We start from the raw sequence: 21,449 nt of genomic DNA, 5'->3' as shown, positions 1-21,449 counted from the left end.
CTGCTGAAACAGAAATCAATAGGGTTAATGTTTTAAAGGTGTAAGACTGGCTATTCATGGAGATGCAGAAAAAAATCTGCAGAGTTACTGGCTGATTTCAGAGGTGATGAGTTTTGCCTGAGGCGGAGTGAGTCAGCCAACCTGTACAGCAGTTACATCCCCTACCAGCCTTGAAGGAATTATAATTGTGCTAACTAACACAGCAGCTGTCATCCCGGCCTCAGGACTGCAGAAAGAATGCAAGGAAAGTGAAGAGAAAAACAGAGAAAGTGCTAAAAAAGTACCCCCCCACCCAAAACAAACAAACAAACAAACAAAAAACCACGAGCAAAGACCTGACTTGTTCCTGGCTTATTAGTGAACCAAGGGAATAAAACCCCCAACATATATTTGATATTTATGTCAAACTATTATATTAGTGATCAAAACCTTTTAATCACTTGTTGCAATGTAGCCAATTTTAAAACTTTTTAAAAATTGCAGTCAGGATCACCTAATCTAATGAGGTAATGGCATTTATTTTTGCATGAGCCAGTATAATTCCATTTCATAGTAGTCAAAGAGATAAGAGTTAAAGTCAAACACATAACTGGAATAGGTAAGTTCTACTTTTTTCTCACTGAGGGGGACAGACTGTCAGTTGTTGCAAACTGGTGTTGCTCCATTGAATTCAGTATAACTATTCCAATTAGCAACAGCTAAGAGGCTGGACTTTCCCTTGAATGTCTTTTGAGGCACTGTGTGAAACCAGTGTGGCAGTATAATCTGCTGCCCATGAAATGTGAAAGAGTCTCTTGTATGGAGCTCATTATCCTTGAGGAAATCATGGAAACTGAAGGCCCTAGATTAATTTACTTACTCACCTAAGTGGTATAAGATTTAATTAATATTTGGATAGTGCTTTGAACATACACATTGTAATAAAAGTGCTTCAGTAATGATTTGTCAGTTCCTGTCTTCTTTGGCACATGTGTCAAAGACTGCATATTGTCATGCAGCCTCAGTCTCATCTCCACATGTTCTTAATATGAAAAGCAGATGTTACACACTTTCCTAAATAGATTTTACTATTAAATAAGAATTAGCAAGAGAAATATTAGAGACAACCAAATAATATATACCTGTTCATTGTCAGCTGAAAGTTTCTATAAGAATCAAACAGCTAGATAAACTGAATTGTTTGCACAAGAGGTGCTTAAAACTAAGTGCAGTTGTTGCAATATTTCAGTTTGCAATTGGCATTAGTTGCTCTAGTTTGCAATAGTTCCTATTAACATCAAGTCATGGCAGGAGAGAGTGGGGCAGACTGCCTTTAGAGCAGGGTAATTTAAAAAAAATTGGGTACCCTGTGACATGTATGAATGTGTTAATTTTCAAATTAGGCTCTAGCAGATGCCATGGGGCATTGGCTCAATTTTTCTTCTTAGAAACACATGTAAATATCAAACTGATCATGAAATTTATAAGAAAATTAATGAGAATAAAGGTTAGATCTGTAAACCTTCAAACACATAATTTTATTCTTTGCCTTCTGTTGCAAGTTAATTACTTTAAACTCTTTTTTCATTCATTTTTGATCTCCTGCTCCTTTAGATTCAGCTGTCACTAGATTGGTTACAAACTGTATAAATAAACCTAAGGAAATCCCACTGTTTAGAAAATACAAATTTGTGTGTTTCAATGAATCATTTCCCTACTCTCCATCACTTGTTGAACAAAAGTGAAATTGCTGCCATTACAGCTGTGTCATATACTATGACTCATGCTAATGATGGCATATATATGGGGTGAATTTTCCTAGAGACAAATATTTGCAAAAAATTGTTGGACTTTCTTTTTTGGTCAGATTTTAAAATTTCAGTGACAAATGTTGCTGAAAAGTCAAAATTTGAAAAAGTATGATTAATTATACTTTTATAATAAATACCAGTGTCAGTGACTGTCTTAACAAAGAGCTCTCTTCTCCCTGCCCCCTCAGAAGTCAGCTATAGGGGACAGTTAATGTGGTATTTTGATGGTAGGGTTAGAGACTGAGATGCTCTTGAAGATAACCAGATACCATTAGCATTCCTATGTACTTAGGAGAGACAGAAAAGAAAATCTGGGTAGATGGTAGAGTAGAAATATGCAATAACTTGAAAGGAAAAAGCTGGTGATCCCATATTAGAGAAAGATAGTGAGATGGCAATAGATCAAAGCATAGCCAACCTTAGGTTGCATTGCTAATATTGTGTCATACTGGCCAGCTGGGTTAAAATAAAGCTATCCTGGTAGTAGAAAGAATCCAAAAGAAAATGAGGAGACTACTTCAAAGAATCATGAGCTAAAGAAAAAGTTTCAAGAGAAACATGCTCAACAAAGACAAACAGGGAACTGAAGCTGGTTGTCAATACACAAAAGATTAAGAGACATGATTCAAAACTAGAGGCCAAATTGCTTATGTCTACTAAGCAGGGCATAGAAGACAAGCCCAGGATTCTCCTGTTTGTTTCTCCCTGCATACTCGGTGCAATATGCTAATGGAAAATGCAAAAGGATGGTGAAACCCGTTTTGATGGTGCAGCCTTCAGGATCTTATTGAAGGGACATGCTTCTTGGAGCAACTGCTCCCTGAAGTGCCCAGCTGGTGCAGCTCTCTTCTGCTATGCAATAAAAAAACTGCTACATTCTGTAGCTTATTTACCTTACTAGAAAAAACAACTCAATTCAGCAAATCCCAAAATCACTTGATGCAGCTGCTCTCAACCCCCTCACTACAGTTTAATGAAATCTGCTGACTGAGCTTCTTCACATTAAAAATTAGTTACGACTGAACTGTACTTCCAAACTGAGGCTTTCTGGGCTGGGAAGCTTCTACAACCATATAACAGAGGGACTGAACTATGCATAATTCACGAATAATAAAACATCATGTGAAGGTGTGGGGGCCATTGCCATCAATAGTTCCCTGTGGCATCATAAATGATTTGAGCAAAGCCTGGGCTTTTTGAGAATTTCAAGCTGAAATCACATTGGCAGAATACTAATGTAAACTAAAATTTAATAAGGCTCTACCTTGCCATATAACTCAGCAGACACAGTCATAGGAAACCCATTTAATTTGGTCCTGCATTGCAGATCATTCAGTCCTGGACAGGATGTTGCTTCCAGATGAAGACGCCATCAGCAGTGGAGCATACCATGCAAATGTACCTCAGAGATCCTTTGAAGAATTTCAAGCGTCTGACTACAAGCACATTCATGACATGAAAGGGTCACATGGGAGTTCACTGTGTCAGGGTGGTATGTTATTTGGGGAAATGTTTTTATGCCCAGACAGTCACCCTACTTCCAGACATTTTCCACTAGCATTTTGTTACAGTGACTTAAACAAACATCAAAAATAAGCATGATGTAACGTGCAAATATTTCTTCCCAATTCTATTCACATACCTGCAGGCATTTTCAACAGTAGGGCTTTGTACCACCTTCAGGTATGTCACAGCATCAATAAACTATTGTTTCCACAAAGCTTTGTTGTGCCTGGAAATAAAGCTTTCCCCTCAAGGAGCCACTAGAGACATAATTCAAATCTCTCAGATCAGAATACATGCATCAGGAATAAATGGCCTTGCTTACTGAAATGTACCCATCACCTTCTGAAGCAAACATTACAAAGGGAACTGTAAACATACTGAGCCATATAACTCATATGGAAGAGAGTCAGTCATGACTCTTAGTCTCAACTGTTAAAGGATTTTTCAGTGTTAATAGCACAGTTAGCTGAAATGTTTGCCTACTCATGGGTTGTGTAAACTCCAACCATCAAAAGGAAAACAATATTTTGATGTATGGTTCTTTTCATAGATTTGGCAAGTTGTCCTTAGAAAATATTTCAAATTATTTTATAATATTCTTGAACTTGCAGTGCTTTAATGAACGGAAAATAAAAATTAAACCATCTTGACAATTGCTTATGTTCAAACTGAAGTGACACTGTTTCTTTACAAAACAAGAACAGAAGCAACAGATAAGAGACCAGTAAGATCACACAGACCATCTTCCTACTGATTCCTGATAATTCCCTGCAGCACATTTTGTAGTGCTTTGCCCAGTTTTGCTCTAAATGTCTCAGGCAATAGGCTTCTATCATCTCTCCTAGAAGACTATTTTAAACTCTCATATCACTCCAAGATATTCATGCTAAAATTTGTCCCATCTTAGTTTCACCTCATCGTTCATATTTGTAACTTTGTGTACCACTCTAAATAGCTCCATTCTCTTATGGGTGGTTCCACTCAGTATAATTGTAGACTGTTATGTTAGTTGGTCCTTTACTGAATTACAATGTGCGTGTCTACATGTGCATTGAGGCATGCCTAAATTTAATGCACATTAGCTTAACGTGTTCTAAGGCGATTTAGGTTTGCGTCTACATGTGCACATGTTAAAACACATTAACACCGTGTGCACAGACTGATGTGGGCCTAAAGTTAGTTTCACATCAGTCCATACACAGCATTAATGCACCTTAATGCTTCTACATGTGCGTTAATGTGCTTTAGCTTTTCATGCCTAAATGTGATACTTGCTTTTCACAAATAGCCTAAAATCATTTTTAAGGCGCATTAAAGGCGTGCACATGTGGATGTGCGCCATTAATGCAAAAACACCTTAAATTGGCACATGTAGATACGTCCAATATTCCTGTATTTATTATTGCTGTTGTTGTTGGTATCAGCTTGTCTTCAGTGATACCAGAGGAAATTGGCTGTTATTACATGAAAGACCATGTCGATCATGATTAAAACCTTCCCCATTCAAGAGTTTCAGGTGTTGTTAGCAAATGTATAGCCCTGTTGTATGTGGGGGTTAGAAACAGATAAACATTTCAGCTATTTTTCCTCCTTTCACCCACTTGTCCTTTTTTCCTGTACTTCTTCTGCTTTCCTTATCTTTCTGCTTTGATAATCCACTACTAAGGAACCCCCATCCAAAGCAATAAAGATGAACAAACAATTTGTGGCATTAGTGTGATGTGTGAATGCCACCACATAAATACATATAGCTGTTACTTTCTCTCTTTTCTCCAGACCTCTGAATGCCAGCTTACTGGCGCAGGGACTGTCTATTACCCTGTGTTTGTAGACAGCCTAGCAAAATGCACCATCAGCCCCGGTCAAGTCCTAGGCACTATTGTAATAAACATGATAATAAATATAGTGAATTCACATCTTCAGTGAATGAAGCAGGCTATTCACTACATGCTGCATACCACGCAGCTTATTTATTTTAGTATTCACTCCATGCATTTTAGTATAAAGGGCTTTTACTATGGGTACATGCTTGCTGCTAAGTAACAAGTGAAAAGATTTTTCAATTATATTCCCAATAACCTCTCATATTTTGATTAGGTGAAACTGTGATAATTTAACAGTATAGCAGCAGCTATAGGTCAGAGAAATGTTGGTGAAACTATCTTACTAGCCCTCCAGTTCAGACATCTCAAGTTTGCTGAACCCATCTGCCCCATGGGGAATTAGATTTGCAGAATTATGAAAATAGAGTTATTAGCTTTTTACAGTTTAGCCATTGCTTCAGTGGTTTCATTTGTATTTCTGCTGTTGTTACTTCAGGTCAAGAGCTTCTACCACAATAATCTAGGGGCTAGAAATCTTCAACAAGACAATGACTAACTGGGCTAATCCTGCTTCCATATGCTGATGCATCAGAAGGTGGCAAAGGTCCTAACAGGGTACCTATTCAATTATGCAATGTTGCATGTGAAATCTATCTGCTGGATAAACGCCACAAGCAAACCAAACCAAATGAACATGAACATTTACTGGAATCAAAAGCTGCATCCCTTCCATCTTTGTGTGTACTACCTTTATATGTTCCTTTTTTCTGAATATTTTAGTTAGTGAATTTTCTGGGAGGACTGTGTACACACAAAACACCTCCTGGGAAATGATTTAATAAAATGTTGATCTTACATATGCTGGCACTTATAAAAGTAAGTGAAAGTTAAGAGTTGTCAATCATGGTACACAACTTTAAGAGTTCATTCAATCATAGTATGGAAACATGATGGGACCAAAAATATAGCTAACATTTTCAAATCTGGGGGGCTAAATTTAAGTTACTGAACCCAAATTTATGCAACTGACTAAGAGAAACATGATTTACATAGGGGAATCAATAACTACCACTAGTTCCACTAGTTCCACTTCCACTAGTTCAAAGGGAGTTGGAGGTGAATGACACCTTCAAAAAAGAGAGATCAAAACATGCAATATTTTCTCAGTCCTAGTTTAAAAATGGCATTCCTCATTCACCCTAGCTGGTGAATGGTTTTTACTATGCACCATAAAGAGTGGAATTCTTTTAAATATTTTACCCACCTATGTAACTTCAAATGTTTTTCATATAAATGTCTAATTCTTAACTTTGCTAACCCCTCTGTCTCAATAACACCATGTGGCACAAAACTCTAGAGACTGACTAGATGCTGTTCTCTTTCTATACATCCCTTTTGAAATGTGGTGCCTTTCAATTTCATTAGGCAAGCATTTATTTATTTCAAATTATGTAACAGACAGAAGAGGGAGAGTCTACTGTCTTCCAAATCCCTATCTTCTGTTTTCCAGAGCTCTCAAGTTTGTCCTCCATTCTAAACAGAATCATTTATCCTTAAAGAACCTCCTTCCCCAAATTTCTCTATGCTGTTAATTTATGGACCTATGGTGAGAAACTAGAAAAGTGTGATCCACTTAGTATCAGCTCAAACCATACTTCAATTTATTTGCTGTTGGCTCAATCCCATAGTCTCCACACATGTAGTAACTGAAACAGACAGTCAATAAACAAAATAAAAGTGCTTCAAGATTAACACCCGATAATGTGAAGGCTGCAAGACTGCAAAGAAACCAGATGATGTACAATAGGGACCAGATGATGTACAATTAGAATAACAGACAAGATCCTTTTGTAACAGGGCCCTAAACCTTGGGGAAATATGATGATGTCTATGACCTGTGTGGTCATAAAATGTGCAAATAGAACTGCAGATAAAAATTAACCGTCTAACAAAGCAGTTATTGTGTTGAAGTCTTCTGGTGATATTTTAAACCACCAGTGACCACAGAGTATCTGCAGAAAATAAGAGATAAAAAACTTATAACAAGCTTGTTGTTCCATTGAGGGGTTCTAGAGATAGCATCAAGCTCTGCTAGCAACAAAAAGAGCTAACAAAGCAAGAGATAAGGAATGATGTACCAATAGAACACATCTGTTATTCCATTGAGGATTTTCTGGTGATACTGAGTTATGAAAACAGAGTTAGAACAGAACCCAATAAAATTACAGTCCTCACAGTCAATTAGATATTCAGCACAATTAAACAAACACCTGATTTAGAAAGTAGAATGAAGAGCACATACTGCAAGTTGTCTAGTATGCTTTTCAATTAGAAAATGAAAAACTAACATTTCTAGCACAAAGAATGACATAAAGCACAAGTGAACTACCAAATTTAATGTAAAATCTGGTTTCCACTCCATCTCCCATTGACACGGACCCCAAGTTTTTTAAGTGAAATAGAGCTACAATGAAGCAATCTCAAAAGAGAAAAATATAGTTGAATTACACAACCACCAATAGGGTAAAGAATACCACCTCAGGACGTGGAATCAAAGTGTTATCTTAAATATACACTGAAAAGAAAAACAAGAAATCTCTGACCATAAAACATCCTTGAGGAATGAATGATAGAGGGGAATGCATATAGCAAATATTCTTTCCTATTCATATGGTTGGTTATTGCTGCTGATGGCTGAAAATCATTGCTAAAATAAAAGAAGCCCTGCATCCGGGACTGAATGCTGTGAGCTGGCTGATCAGGTTTTTCTTCCCCCTAACTTTTTTTATATTGTATTCACCCGAGCCATCAATCACAACTTTATTAAACCACAAAAGAGATGTCAGATCAATGGCTGTATTAGAAACATTTTGAGTGACAGGTTGATGACAGAAAAATTCCAGCATCCATGTATTATTAAATATGCACTATCACTGTTCTTTGGATGTTTCCATGCAGACCTACTCACTCTATTCTCCCAGCAAGGTATCCTTTTAAGAGGAAACTAATTTTGTGTAAAGGTGATATGTAAAAAAGAAACACAAACCCCCAAGGCTTACTACAATAAATGCTGAGGTTATGATGAACCAGTAGACAAAAGGAAAACGTGAAGTTATAACTGGCTTCCTGTCATTGCATTCTGCCTTCGGACCTTCCTTCTTAATGCAAGGGCAAGACCTGAATATGTAGTGTTAGCCTTAATCAGCATGTTCAGGGTTGCTTTGGTTTTGTTGCCATCTAGTCATTATTTAAGACTAGGTTTTCTTTCTCTGCTTCCCCATGGTTGGCACACTTGTGCAAATGCTTTTTGCTATTTATGAGTGAAGAGGTATATATAAAAATTTATGTAAATCAGGATGAAATCCTCCCTCTGGCAGATTCTTTGCCTAATTCCCAATTTTAGGCAGATTTGTACAGGCAATCAGAGCAGTAAAACTGCCAGCAACTTCATCAGTATCCTAAACTATGCTTTTAATTACTGAATTAATTTAAATCTTTATGAAGGCAGAGAGTACTTAGGTTCTTTTTAGATGAAGCACAGGGCATAGCAAGTGAGGAGACATTACAGCAGAGTACAAAATCCACTCCCACAATTTAAGACCACAAGGTGAAGAGGCTGTGGGGTCATTTTTATTACCTCCCCTTTCCATCTCTAATAGTACAACCCTCTGAGTTGCAGTGCAAAATTAAATGTTTTCCATGGAAAGGAGTGTGGGAGTAAGGGATCTGTAGTCAGTTTCCTAGCCTACATAATCAGTGACATAGACTGATACCCCCATCATGCTGAGCCCCCCAGAATGTTATAATCTTATAATATAGTAGGGGAGTCACCTAGGAGATCACAGAATCATACAAAATTAGGGTTGGAAGGGATCTCAGGAGGCCATCTTCTGTAATCCCCTGCTCAAAATAGGACCATGCCCAACTAGATCATCCCAGCCAAGGCTTTGTCTACCCTGATCTTAAAAACCTCCAAGGATGAAAATTCCACAACCCCTTTGGGTAACCTGTTCCAGTGTTTTACTACCATCCTAGTGAGAAAATTCTTCATAATACCTAACCTAAACTTCCCTTGCTGCATCTTAAGACTGTTGTTCCTTGTTTTGTCATGTGCCATAACTGAGAACAGTTTAGCTCCATCCTCCTTGGAACCACCCTACAGGTAGTTGAAGGCTACCTGTTAAATCTCCCCCCAGTCCTCTTTTCTCCAGACTAAGTAAGCCCAGTTCCGTCAGCCTCTTCTCTTAAATCATATTCCCCAGCCCTATAACCATTTTGTTGCCCTCCGCTGGACTCTCTCCACTTTGTTCACATCCTTCCTGTAGTGGGGGGCTCAACTGGATGCAGTACTCTAGATGTGGCCTCACCAATACCAAACAGAGGGAAAGAATCACTTCCCTCAATTTGCTGGCTACACTCTTACTAATGCAGCCCAATACACTGTTAGCCCTCTTTGCAATAAGGGCACACAGTTGGTGCAAATTTAGCTTATTGTCCACTATAGCCCCCAGGTTCTTTTATGTAGAGCTGCTGTTTAGCCAGTCAGTGCCACTACATAGGATTACTCTGTCCTAAATACAGGACTTTGCACTTGACCTTATTGAATTTCATGAGATTTCTTTTGCTCCAATCCTCTAATTCAGCGGTTCTCAAACTTTTTTCCCCCATGAACTGCTTGAAAATTGCTGAGGGTCTCAGTGGACCACTTAATAAACTTTTTTTTGTTCTACAAATCAAAGCACACAACTCATATTTTAATATCAGTAGTCTTACCTTTCAAGTACAGATATTCTCGATTGTTCCACAACCTTTCTGTGGACCCCCTGAATGGAGCTCGTGGACCAGTGGTAGTCCATGGACCAATTTGAGAACCTCTGCTCTAATTTGTCTAAGTATCTCTGAAACTTATCCCTACCCTCCAGCCTATCTAGTACTCCCCCCCAGCTTGGTAGATGTAGGTTCAAATCTCCTCAGGCAGAAGAAGGAATGGAACCCAGATCTCCCTCAAATAGGGCAAGTAGTCTGATCACTATTCTATTCAACAAAGGTAGAAAGTCACCTGTAGTTCACCCCTCCACATTTTTCTTCAGTTGAACTGATCAGCAAACCAAACCTGAATAGTTTCAGAAAGACCAAAGTTTTATTTTTCAAGTGAAGCTAATAATTGGCAAACAAATTTCACCCAGCTCAATTTCTTCCAGCACTTATGTGGAGCTTAAGTGATGCTGAAGAACTTTAAGCTGGCTTCCCTCACATTGTGTGCTCTCCCTCACAGTGTAGACTTGCCTATGAAAAAGTCCACATCATCATATTCAATGGCTTGATCCCTACAACTGTCAAGTTTAGAGTTGATGTTTTCATACAAGTACACCAACGAGGTCTGTTTGGGCTGAAACATGCTATACTGATTAGCAAAATGATTTGTATAAAGAAGTTAAAAATGCTTTGCATATTGAAAGCTGTTAAATTAACTTGGGACAAAGTACAGCCAATACAAAGCAGAATTTATGGCTTTCTGGCTTGTTTGTTAAAAAAAAGCTGGCTGGTTTGTTGAAAGATGGCCAGTGGCTGTTTATAGCACCCTGTTGCAAAATTTTAAAGGACAAAATTAAATGTATATGTACAACAGAAATTTTAATTCATGTCTTAGATTTCCAATACATTGTGTTCCTCAAGTATAGTAGCTTTCTTTTTCCAACTTGCCTGGCATCATCCCAGTTGTAGAGTTCTGAAAAGTCCCTCTCTTGACATCAGATCATGAATTTGGAACGAAGTGGAAACATCTTCAAATAATTTATCCCAGGTTTTTCAAGGACATTTAGGAAATTGAGTCAGTTCTTTGTGGACATAACCAGGCAGGATGAATTTAGTAATTCTCTCAGCATTAAAGCAGGAAATTACATGGATCTCACTGATTTTTTTTTGTTTAGGTAAGAACTACAAGACTAGTCTACAGTTATTTAATTTAATATGGTGTCACAGAATCAGACGTAGGGCTGGAAGGGACCTCCACAGGCTGTCTAGTTCAACCCCCTGCCAGATGCAGGATCATCCCTATTCAAATCATCTTGTACAAATCCACTGTCTAACCTATGAGCAAAACTACATAGTTAACCTTGACACGAGATAAGACTTAATACCCTAACCTGCCACAGGTAAAGCAGAGGGACTATGGTGACCAATGTCCTGCTGATGCAAAGATTGTTAATATCTGCTCCAGAGATTGCAGAAAGAGGGCCATGCCACCACTACAGAGAAAGGCAACCCCTGCTCCCCACAATCCATACTAATATGACTGTGGGGTAAAATTCCTTTCTGACCCCAAATATTAGTCTGACCCTGAGTGGAGGGCAAGACCCTCTAGCCAGGATCTCTGGGTTTCAGTCCCAAAAGAAGCACTGGCACACCCCAGTCAAAATCCTTAGCCATGGGGGCAGACAACACCCAATGCATCTGAGGAAGGCTAAAAAACCCCTGACATGTGGCACATTCAGAAACATGGGTGGCAGGAGTGGGAAGGACAGAGGGAAGGATAGTGAATTTCCTCCCATCCCTGTTAGGCAACCAGCAAAGCCCAGAAACATAGGAAATACTCATGGGCATAACTGTGCCTAGATCATCCCAACCAACACCTCTAGGGATGGAAAGCCCACAATTTCCCTAGACAGACTATTCCATTGCCTCACTGTTCTAACTGAAGAAGTTTTTCCTGATATCCAAGCTAAATCTGCTTTGCTGCAACTCCAAGACATCAGTTTTGAAGGTTATCTGTACTAAGTAAAGGTGTGACTTGATCTGGGGCACAACAATAGTCACTCTTAATAGTATTTTCAACCTTTTCAGGTTGTTGACCTATTTTTCAAGGTAAAAGATCTCTGCAATCTCCTTATAATTTCTGTAAAAAGTAAAAGTAGAAACAGTGCATCAGTAATGATACATGACAGAGAGAAGAGAACATTATTTTGGAGTTTTCTGATTTTACATGAAGATTGTTAGAGGGAAATTTTCTAAGTGATCTAAAGCAAGGTTTGGCAACTTTTTGCTATTGTGAATCTCTGCTTGTGATGCTGATCATGGACTACACCTCTGCATTTTCCCAAAGATCAGCAGATGCTGTGAAAGGCTGGTGCTAGGACCTTGTGGAAGAAGTGTCTCCTGCCACAGAGAACATAAGCTGAATATGGTGGTAAATAGGACCCTGGTGATGCCTCCTCTGCTGCTGTGGCTGTAGCGTGCTAATTATTCTCTAAACTGCTGTGGACTGGATCCAGTCTCTTCACTAGCTAGAACAACCCTGCTCTAAAAAGTTTTCTCATGGCTTAGTCATCCCGGTGACCCTCGTTGATGTCAATGACAAACTCAGAGCAATATTCTCAAGGACTCATCACATCCCGACTACAGTTTTTGCTTCCTTTTCTTAGTTATTAAATGCACATTCATTTCAGTAAATAAAATGCATCAATCATCAATGAATTTGAGTGACAGCTTAAGTATGATGGGAATCTCTGGCCAGGAAGCAATCAGAATGGCCAACAAAGGCTCTAATCTACCCAAGCAAGAATTCATACTAGCCACACTAATAATCTCCCACAGTTTCACCTGGCCAAAGAAACATGACATTCTGAGATAAGCATTCAGGCTATATTCCTACTTGATTTCTTTATGGACCAAAACATATTAGAACAGAAAAAAGTGATAAATCATCATATTCAAACTTCCTCAGATATAAACATAGGAGTCAGATAAAAACAGAAATGGAAAAAATGCTGGGGTTAGGTAACAGGGGGGCCTTCTTGGGGCCAGTCTACCAACGGCCCACCCACCTGTTTCTGGGCCAACCAACCACCTTCTCTCCTGCCATGCCTTGTTGTTATCTAATTAGGATGTTAATTAGGCGGGAGGCTCCCCATTTCTTGCCCCGGTGCCAGGGGGCACAATCTACAGCTCCGTTCCTCCCCTACACTGCAGCCCAAGCCTTGCAGATGGCATCCTCTGTTGTTAACATCACCGGCCCCACACTGGGCCCCAGAATCCTTCAGTCTGGACCCCTACAGGATCCCTCCACTCAGGCAGCCTACTCCACCTTCATTTGGGCTGCCTAGCTCCCTGAAAATATTTCCCCTCTCAGGTGTGGTTCCCCCAGGACCTTTGGCCACACAGGCCCTGGCCTCACCTCCAAGGCCAGTCAGTCAAGCCCTTAGCTCTGGGCATTCCTTGTGGTGGACCCCTGGCTCTTTTGACCACTTCGGTCCTGGCCCCAGCATTGACCAGTTGAGGGTACTCTACATGAGGCTTCTCCACCTCCAGCCCACTCTTGGGTCCACCTTCTGGCCCCTACTAAGTGTAACCCACCCAGTTGTGGGAGCTGGGGTTATTAAGGCACCCTGACCCACCTTTCACTGGGGTGGTAACTGGCCTGGCATTTCCTGGGGGCTCCCACACCACTGGGAGCCCCACCAGGGCACCCACTCCTGGCAGGTTGCAGTTTTAGGTCATGGCCAGGACTAGGAGCCTCCAAACCATACCCTACAGTGCCTGCACTTACCTCCTGCCCTTATGTTCCAAGCAGCCTTGCAGCCAGGTGATGTTATTGCCTGGGCTGCCAGCAGCAAACAGTTCTGTTTATATGGGCGGCCAGAGATCTAAAATGGCCGCTGCAATCAAGCCCTGCTGGCTGCTTGGCTGAGTCCTAAAAGTGGCAGGCTCCAACAGTGCCCTGCCACAGGCTAGACAGAAATTCAGCTGGGGATGAAAGCAAAATGGAATACTCTGTGTGTGTGTGTGTGTGTGTGTGTGTGTGTGTGTGTGTGTGTGTGTGTGTGTGTGTGTAACTAAAGCTCATTTGATGAGCTTCAGTTAAAGTGCCCCGCCACCATTTTTCAGTGCAGGACCGCTGATCTATATGATGCTCTGCGTGCTTTAATTAGAGTGACTCTTGGAGCCCCCCCACTCCCCTCCCAGAGCACGTTATAAACACCCCATAGTTTTAAAGAGTGAATCAGAACGACCGCAAGCCAGTCACCACAAATGCATTAGGTCTTTCAGTTCATTAAACACTCCCATTTTGGACTGCAAATTTTCATAGGCGTCTATGTCAAAACGTTGTTGTGGGGAACCTAAACTGTCCAAGTCCCTGGAAAGACAGGAAGGTAAAAAACACCCCAACTTATAATCACAGCACTGAATTCAGTTCAAAGCCAGTGGTGCAGTGCCCATCTTTTGTTCAATAGCTTAGTAGTTATGCCAACTGCCTAGGAAGTGGGTTCAACCCCTGCCCCAGATTGTAGTGGGCCTCAAACCTAGGTCTTTCACTTCTACAACAACTGTTCTAAGAATCAGACTTCTCTGAAAAATGTGCACTCCTCCATCACCTCATTCTGAAATGGCTATCTTCAGAAACCCCAGAAAAAGCTGTATTGGAAGTGGGAATAGGCAATTTGAATGGCATCTGAATACATACACTTCATGGATAGTCTGACAAAGACAAAAATTTAGACACACTCCTAAACCTAAATAATTCTTAGTGGTCTCTGAAATCTTTCTATTGACTATACAGAGGTCCAAGGCACCAACCAGGTCATTCTGAACTGCCCTCCTGGGACAGATGCTCAAAAAGGTAGTTGGGGCAGTGCCTAATCAAGGTGCATACTGAGACGATTTAAATACTGGCCCATGTTAATAGAGCAGTACTCCCAGGTTTACATTATAATTAATGTAATTAGTTCTCTGCAAAGTACAGAGCAGGGTTTGTTAACCTGTTGTTTTACTACTTATTTACTCTGCCAGCACCGCTCCCCATAAACTTGAATCCTGTCTCCCATCATGGCATATGCCTGTGTGACTGCTATAGTAATGTATCACCTGGAGCCTTATTTGTCAGAGAGACGTGTGTTAGGACATAGACTGTTTAGTACAGATGCTTTGATCATGCTATAAGATGTTTTGCTAGGATATTTTATTTGATGTCAGAGGTTGCCTTATATGAAGCTGTTAAAAAAATGAACATTTAGGAAATAAGCCATAGAAATAATACAATAATAAAAAAGAATGAACTCTCAAAAACTTAAGAAAGTGTGAAATGACCTGGAAAACGAAAAAATTAATAAAACAGTTAATAAAATAAAAATGCAGCAGCATATTCTGTAATCTTACCGTTCCTGTTGTGCCCAAGGAAAGGTGGTTCATCTGTTGGGTCAGGGGGCCCATCATGCTTGCTGGCTGCATTGACATAGTGTGGTCCATTGTCGGCGTTATCACAGCACCCTACAAACAGACATCATTGCCATCTCACCATTTTTTTTTTTTAATGTCATAAGCATTTTTTAAATAAATGAACCTGGCTAAAACACTGACATTAATCTTAAAAGAGACTAATACAGTTGTCACTTGAGATTTGTTTTGTCCTCATTGACAGCCAACATATACACATATTATTTGTAGAACTAATCAGAACATTTTATGCCAGTTCAAATTAAGTGTTAATTTTGACTTCATTGCTTCTGACAAACAAATGCATATGGTCTGTCTATGATGAACGCTACTGTACTTTGCAGAATGTCTGTCATTTGCATTTTCCATAATCTACGTGGAACGCTGACTCTCAGACACCACACATATGTCCTTCATTTTCCCTGGAATTTAAAACCTTCAGTCTGAGATAGGCAACCTACGATGGTACTTATCTTGGTTTTTCCAATCTCAGTTATGAGTCCTCATTTATCACATTTTACAGCTGATTAAGTATGACTAGTTATTGACAATCGGTATGGTAGTGACAGCCACTCAAAATATATGCGCGCACACATGCATTTTCCTCTCTGCATGGCAACAAAGAGGTCAGTAATAAACCAGGGGCAAGCTATGGCAAGAATAAGACTCTGAACAAAAGATTAAAAGAATTCAAGAGAATTGTTCAGGAGAGCTTCTCTGTCATTTTCAGCTCTCCCAGCTTTCAGTGAACGTTGAAACACTCATCTCTTTACTCACTCATGGCTTTAAAGTGGCTCTCTCCTGAGCTCCTCTATGCAAAAGAATGTTTTCCATATTAACTAGGATAATTCACTTCAGAAAGGAGCGAGTTGCTTTTTTCTCCTACAAAAGGCAGAAGATACCGCTTTCTTTATGTTCTTTAGCATGGGACAGGCAAGGTTCATCAACTCATTTGAACATGGTATAAACCAAAAGATAATTAAACAGGAGTAAATAACTTGAGATATATTCAGCTGTCCATTAGTATGAAAGTTATGGTATATTCTGTGCAAACCCACTGCATAAAGTCACACTATGAGAGTTAGTAAAAAATAAAAAAAGTTTGTGAACCTTTTTGTGAGATATTGTTCACTTGTTCATTCAGAATTTTTAACAGTTCTACATACTACACACTGGAATTGAGCACAAAGAATAATAATAAAAAAAGATCTCTAAAGACATTGTCTGATTGTTCTAAAGTGTTTGCCTCACATTTATACTGGACAGTTGGGGTCATTTCTAAGGATCAGACCGGAAGCAATAACTCCAGTATTTTCAACTCTAGGTAAAAAGATAAAAACAAATTGGGTAGAGGTGTAACAAGGCAACTTTGGCTCAGAGGGCAGCACTGACTGCTATGCCAGTAGTGGTGGTGGAGCCAGATGCTTGTTTTTGCTGCCCTCCCCCCTGCTTCTCCTCCCCACCCCCGCCAAATTGGCACCTCAGTTATGCTACTGCAGTTAGGGAGATTGATTTGTTCTTCCAGGAAGTCTTCTTCTATGCATGTCTGATTTGAGAATCTTACTGATCCTTGGATATGAATTTACTGATTACTTGGATGCAATGTTCAAAAGAGAGTTGACTCAAATCAGTTTTGTAAGGCATTAAAGTATATGAGATACATACCCACATACACGATTTGCCCCACACCAAGTTTTGTTATTTATATTGGAATAAACACTTAGGGCAAGTCATCAAATATGCTACAGAAAATAGGATACCTCCGTAGAAAAGCTGTAATATTCCTCTATGCATTCTTATCAATACCAACAGCCTTATGAGTGTGCATGTTTCTAATCCTCAATGTTTATGCAAATTTTTGTCTCCTTGTTATTGGCTGCTTTGCTTAAGATCAGCACAGATGTAATTACAATAGATTAATTCATCCCACTTAACTTGCCATGAAGCCACTCTCCACATGACTTGGAAAAAGTTCTCTTACAAACCCTATTTCCATCACCTGTCATTGCAAATCTTTCTTTTCAGTATTGCAGATGCCTCCCCCCACCTTCCAAATCTCCTTATTCATTATTCCTTTCCAGCTTCTTACTCCCTAATTGTAACCACTTTCCTTTAACATCCTCCCTCACAAACATTACAAAATCTGTTGGAAGGGCATGACAGTGAGCATCTTGGGTACAATCTAAAGCCCATTTAGTATTTATGACTCAAAGCAAGAACCTTCAGTTGCATTTTGTCTGCAGTTTTGCCAGGTGTTCAGTTTAAAAAAACCTGGAATGCCAGTCATGCTCCTGAAGTTGAGATCTGGTATGGCCTTGGACCATCCATCCTTGGTTTATTAACTGTGCTGTTTGGTTACAAGAAGAATTCATAAAATATGCAATTATGGTCCAAATGACCTGAACCAGAATAAGGTATTATATTGAGCTTATATTGAATTAGTTAACAGTAAAAGAATATTCCAGCTATTCCTACAGGCAGTTTTCTCATTTTGGCTAGGCAATGGACTATTTCCTTAAAGCCATCAGTGACCTTAGCTGCTTGTCTGTGACAGGATATGAAAAAACCTACATGCATGTCAGCCTCACACAGCATGTATACATGGCTGATCAATTAGAGCCCTGCATGATACAATGAAAGAAATGATTGCCAGCAGTAGCAGCAGCAATTAACTTGGGAGGCTCCCAAGGACAATAAAGTTTAGCTCTTTTTTCTGAGATCTCTATCACGATGGCATCATTGTGGGAAGCTTGGCATGATTACAGATGTGACAGACTGATAGTTATAGCAGTGTATAAATTTAGGAGCCTAGCAATTAAGGAAGAACTGCAGTAAGGAAAATGTTGTGATTGAGGATGGTAAATATGAGTGCCAAACATCAGTGGAACAGTTGGGTAAAAAATGTTTCTTTCTGTAAGCAAAACACAGTTTTTGTGAATAAATTATTATAAAATATGGGGTTTTAAGAAAAAAATATCTATCTAACACAAAGTTTATTTGGAGATAACAGACCAGTTTAGCTACTTTTTAAAAACTGAACACGTATTCTAGTCTTACAGTTTACAACCGAGAACACGCCAGAAAAAGGACCAATAGTGAACTCAAGAATCTACAGATTTCTTAAGACAACTTTAAGGGTTAGAAGCTGACAGTTACCTAGACCAGAAAACTGCATGCATTTGCCAGTCCATTAATTCACCAGAATTTGCAACATCCTCTTATGATCATGTAAGGAAAAAATTATACTTAATTAAGGAAATACTGTCTGGTTGTTAAGGCAACACTAGTTCTCCAAACCATAATACATTTCCTAAAGCAAGCTGTCATATTCACTAGTGTTCAACTTATTTAGCTGCAGAAAGCAACAAGGTCTTGCATCAGATGTTGCCATCTCAGTAAATGTAATTTAGCTTTCTTATAATGTAGATAGCATGTGTTTGCTGACAGGGTCCACTTGGCTAGTGTTAAGGCTAAATAAAATATTTTCATTTTAGCATCTTAAGCTGTCTGAGTTTACAGAGTGTGTAAAGCAGACAGAGAAAGACCTTAATATGCTGTAATTCTATTGAAGGCCAAGTTTAGTTTAAAAAATACCACTACAGGAGAATTTATGATGAGGTTTTTACCACTGTCTTTGCCAATGTAACTTCCCTGCCACTTACTTAAGTTTGTACTTCTATCCCCAAATAATCAGATTTTCATAATTTCTGCAAGAAATTTCCATTATCTGTGTGGGCCTGATATTCAAATGGTTACACTTGCTTTGTGTGTTGCTAATCAAAGCAGGGGGCAGAGGAAGAAATTATATTTACAGTGTTAAATTTTAAACGGCAAGTTCTATATCTTTAAAATCATGGCTGGTATTATGGGTTTTCTTCAGAGATTTGCATGGAATCACATTCATCATTATTATGAAAGCACTTCAGTTTAAACTGCATGCTTCAGTTTACAAGATAAATCAACCTCCTGTGGGCTGGCAAGGTTAGTGAGTGGACCTGAAATAGTTTTTGTTTGATAACATACGAAAACTGGAGGAAACATTTACATTTTTCAGTGAGGAAAAGCTTAGCTTTCAGAATCTGTCAAAGGAGCAAGCATTCCTGATGTAGGAGCCTGACAGAGTCAGGTAGGATAGTAACTTCTCTGAAAGATTCAGAGAAGCTGAAACTTTGTGCTCAAGTGCTCATTGTGATTTTCAAAGCACAATAACTTGGGATTTCCTGTACCAGAAAAAATTGTAACCAGGAACAACACATTATTTGGTCCCTGCCAGTATATAAATCACCTTTGAGGCTATAAGTAAGGGAAATAGTCAATATACTACTATTTTGACGTACAGTTTTCAAGGTATACATATAGTAAAATCCCTGTTATCTGGCATGAGTGAGAAATGGGAGGTGCCAGTAAGCTAAAAGTGCCGGTTACCTGAGGCACAGGATTTCTGGCTGGATGTGGAGTGGGGGGTGGACAGCAGCCGCACGCAGAGCAGCAACAACACAGGGTGGTGGGTGGTGGCCACCATGTGCAAGCTTCCCTGCTCCCCTCCCCCCCCCCCCCCCCACCCGCGGGCAAAGCGGGGGAAGCGGTGGGGCACGGCAGCGTGGATCCTGCCGCTTCCAGCAGTGCAGCAGGAGGCAAAGCAGCATGGCGTGGCGCTGTGTGCATCCCGCTGCTTTCAGTGGTGCAGCAGGAGGCAAAGCAGCATGGCCTGTAAATTCCAATTAATAAGGTATTCTGGTTGGTGAAGTACCAAATTAGAGAGACTTTACTGTATGTAGCCACTTAGACAGAATAATATTTATTCTAGAACACAAAACCAGCTACAAATCATGAGAAAGTTTTTATAACAGCCCACTTCTTGTCTGTCCCAGGTGCCAATGGGCCTTTGTACATGCCACAAAATTGGCCGTTAGATTGGCTTAAATGCCCTTTTGAATAGTTTTAAGGTCACTGCTGTTTGCACATTTGGCGGTGTATTCCGTTTCAATGGTGTTGCTGTTTGTATGCTCAGCGGCGTATTCCATTTTAAATGACTTTGGTACCTAGAAAGATAAAACACCTCCAAGGTGTTTTAGTTTGCAACCTAACAAAGTGCAACAGTGCATGGGGTGCTGGAAGTCAATGTGCTTGGGGCTGGGTGGGTTCTGCCCAGCTCAGGGGCTGTAGGACCCAGTGGCAACCTGTGCAGGCAGACTCCACTGAAGAGAAAAAAAAGTGGTGAGCCTGATCCTTTTTTTTTTTTTTCTCCCCAGAGCCTGGCTGCCTCTCTGAACCCAGTGCTTCGCTCCATGGCTGGTGACCGGGGGTGGAGGGGGGTGGGGGGTGCAGTTCTTCCCACCCCTGGAACTGCCCGGGCCAGGTGCCAGGTGACAGCAGTCAGGTGCTGCCTAGGGGACCCCCTGTGCAGCTCAGGGACTGCTCAGCCAGCCAGCAGCTCCTGCCCCCCTGCTGCCAAAGAGGCAGGTAAGGATCAGGCCCCCACTCTTGTGTACACCCCACGGGGGTTTAGTTCAGTTTAATTCTTCCTAAATTGAAGTGGTGTTTTTAAAAACCTACCATTTCAATTTAGGGATAACTAAACTGAATTAAACCACCAGGGCATGTACAAGCAACCAAAACAGCTCATATATTAGACCAATAGATCATAAGCAGGGATCCAGGTTTTCCGTTTCTACAGCCAGGCAGGGTGGTGGGAGCAGGCCCAGCAGCTGCAAGCAGGTAAGTCTAAGGGGAGTGGGGGTTGGAGGGCCAGGGCTTGGGGATGGCCTGGGAGGCTGGAGGGGAGAGCATGTGTGTGTGACAGGCGTGTGTGGCAGGGATGGGTGTGGGAGAAGAGGCCTGCTGGCATTGGGGAAAAGTGTCTGAGTGTCATGACTGCAGCAGGTCAGGGAGTCTGAGGCAGTGCTTGGTGCCACTGGCAAGCCTAGCTCCATGCAGCTGCTAGAGGGGTGGGCCTGGAAGCGCTTGCCTCTCCAGTGGGGAAAGGGGGCAGTGGACCTCTTGATGATAGCAGACCTTCAGGGGTGGTGGGGAGTTGTGTGGCTGGGCTGGTGGCTCCAGGGGCCATGTTCTTAGGGATGGGCTGGCCAGGAAACACTGCCCGGGGGGGGGGGGGGGGGGT

General features: G+C 40.6%; 1 protein-coding gene across 8 annotated transcripts in view; it reads right to left on the bottom strand.

The window, feature by feature from the left end:
* RBMS3 (RNA binding motif single stranded interacting protein 3) overlaps positions 1-21,449 on the bottom strand; it is a 692,574-nt gene that overhangs the window by 38,993 nt on the left and 632,132 nt on the right. For 7 of the 8 annotated variants that reach the window (XM_025202356.1, XM_025202354.1, XM_025202355.1 and 4 more), the window contains one exon: positions 15,272-15,382. The exons of the other annotated variant lie outside the window; for it this stretch is intronic. In XM_025202356.1, coding sequence (XP_025058141.1) covers positions 15,272-15,382 — 111 coding nt within the window. The remainder of the gene's footprint in view (positions 1-15,271; positions 15,383-21,449) is intronic. 8 annotated transcript variants of the gene reach the window in all.

This window comes from Alligator sinensis, unplaced genomic scaffold (genome assembly GCF_000455745.1).
Source record: "Alligator sinensis unplaced genomic scaffold, ASM45574v1 scaffold181_1, whole genome shotgun sequence".
In the NCBI taxonomy this organism is placed as follows: domain Eukaryota; kingdom Metazoa; phylum Chordata; order Crocodylia; family Alligatoridae; genus Alligator; species Alligator sinensis.
The sequence above is the reverse complement of the archived record's forward strand: the minus strand, read 5'-3'. Positions and strand labels throughout refer to the sequence as shown.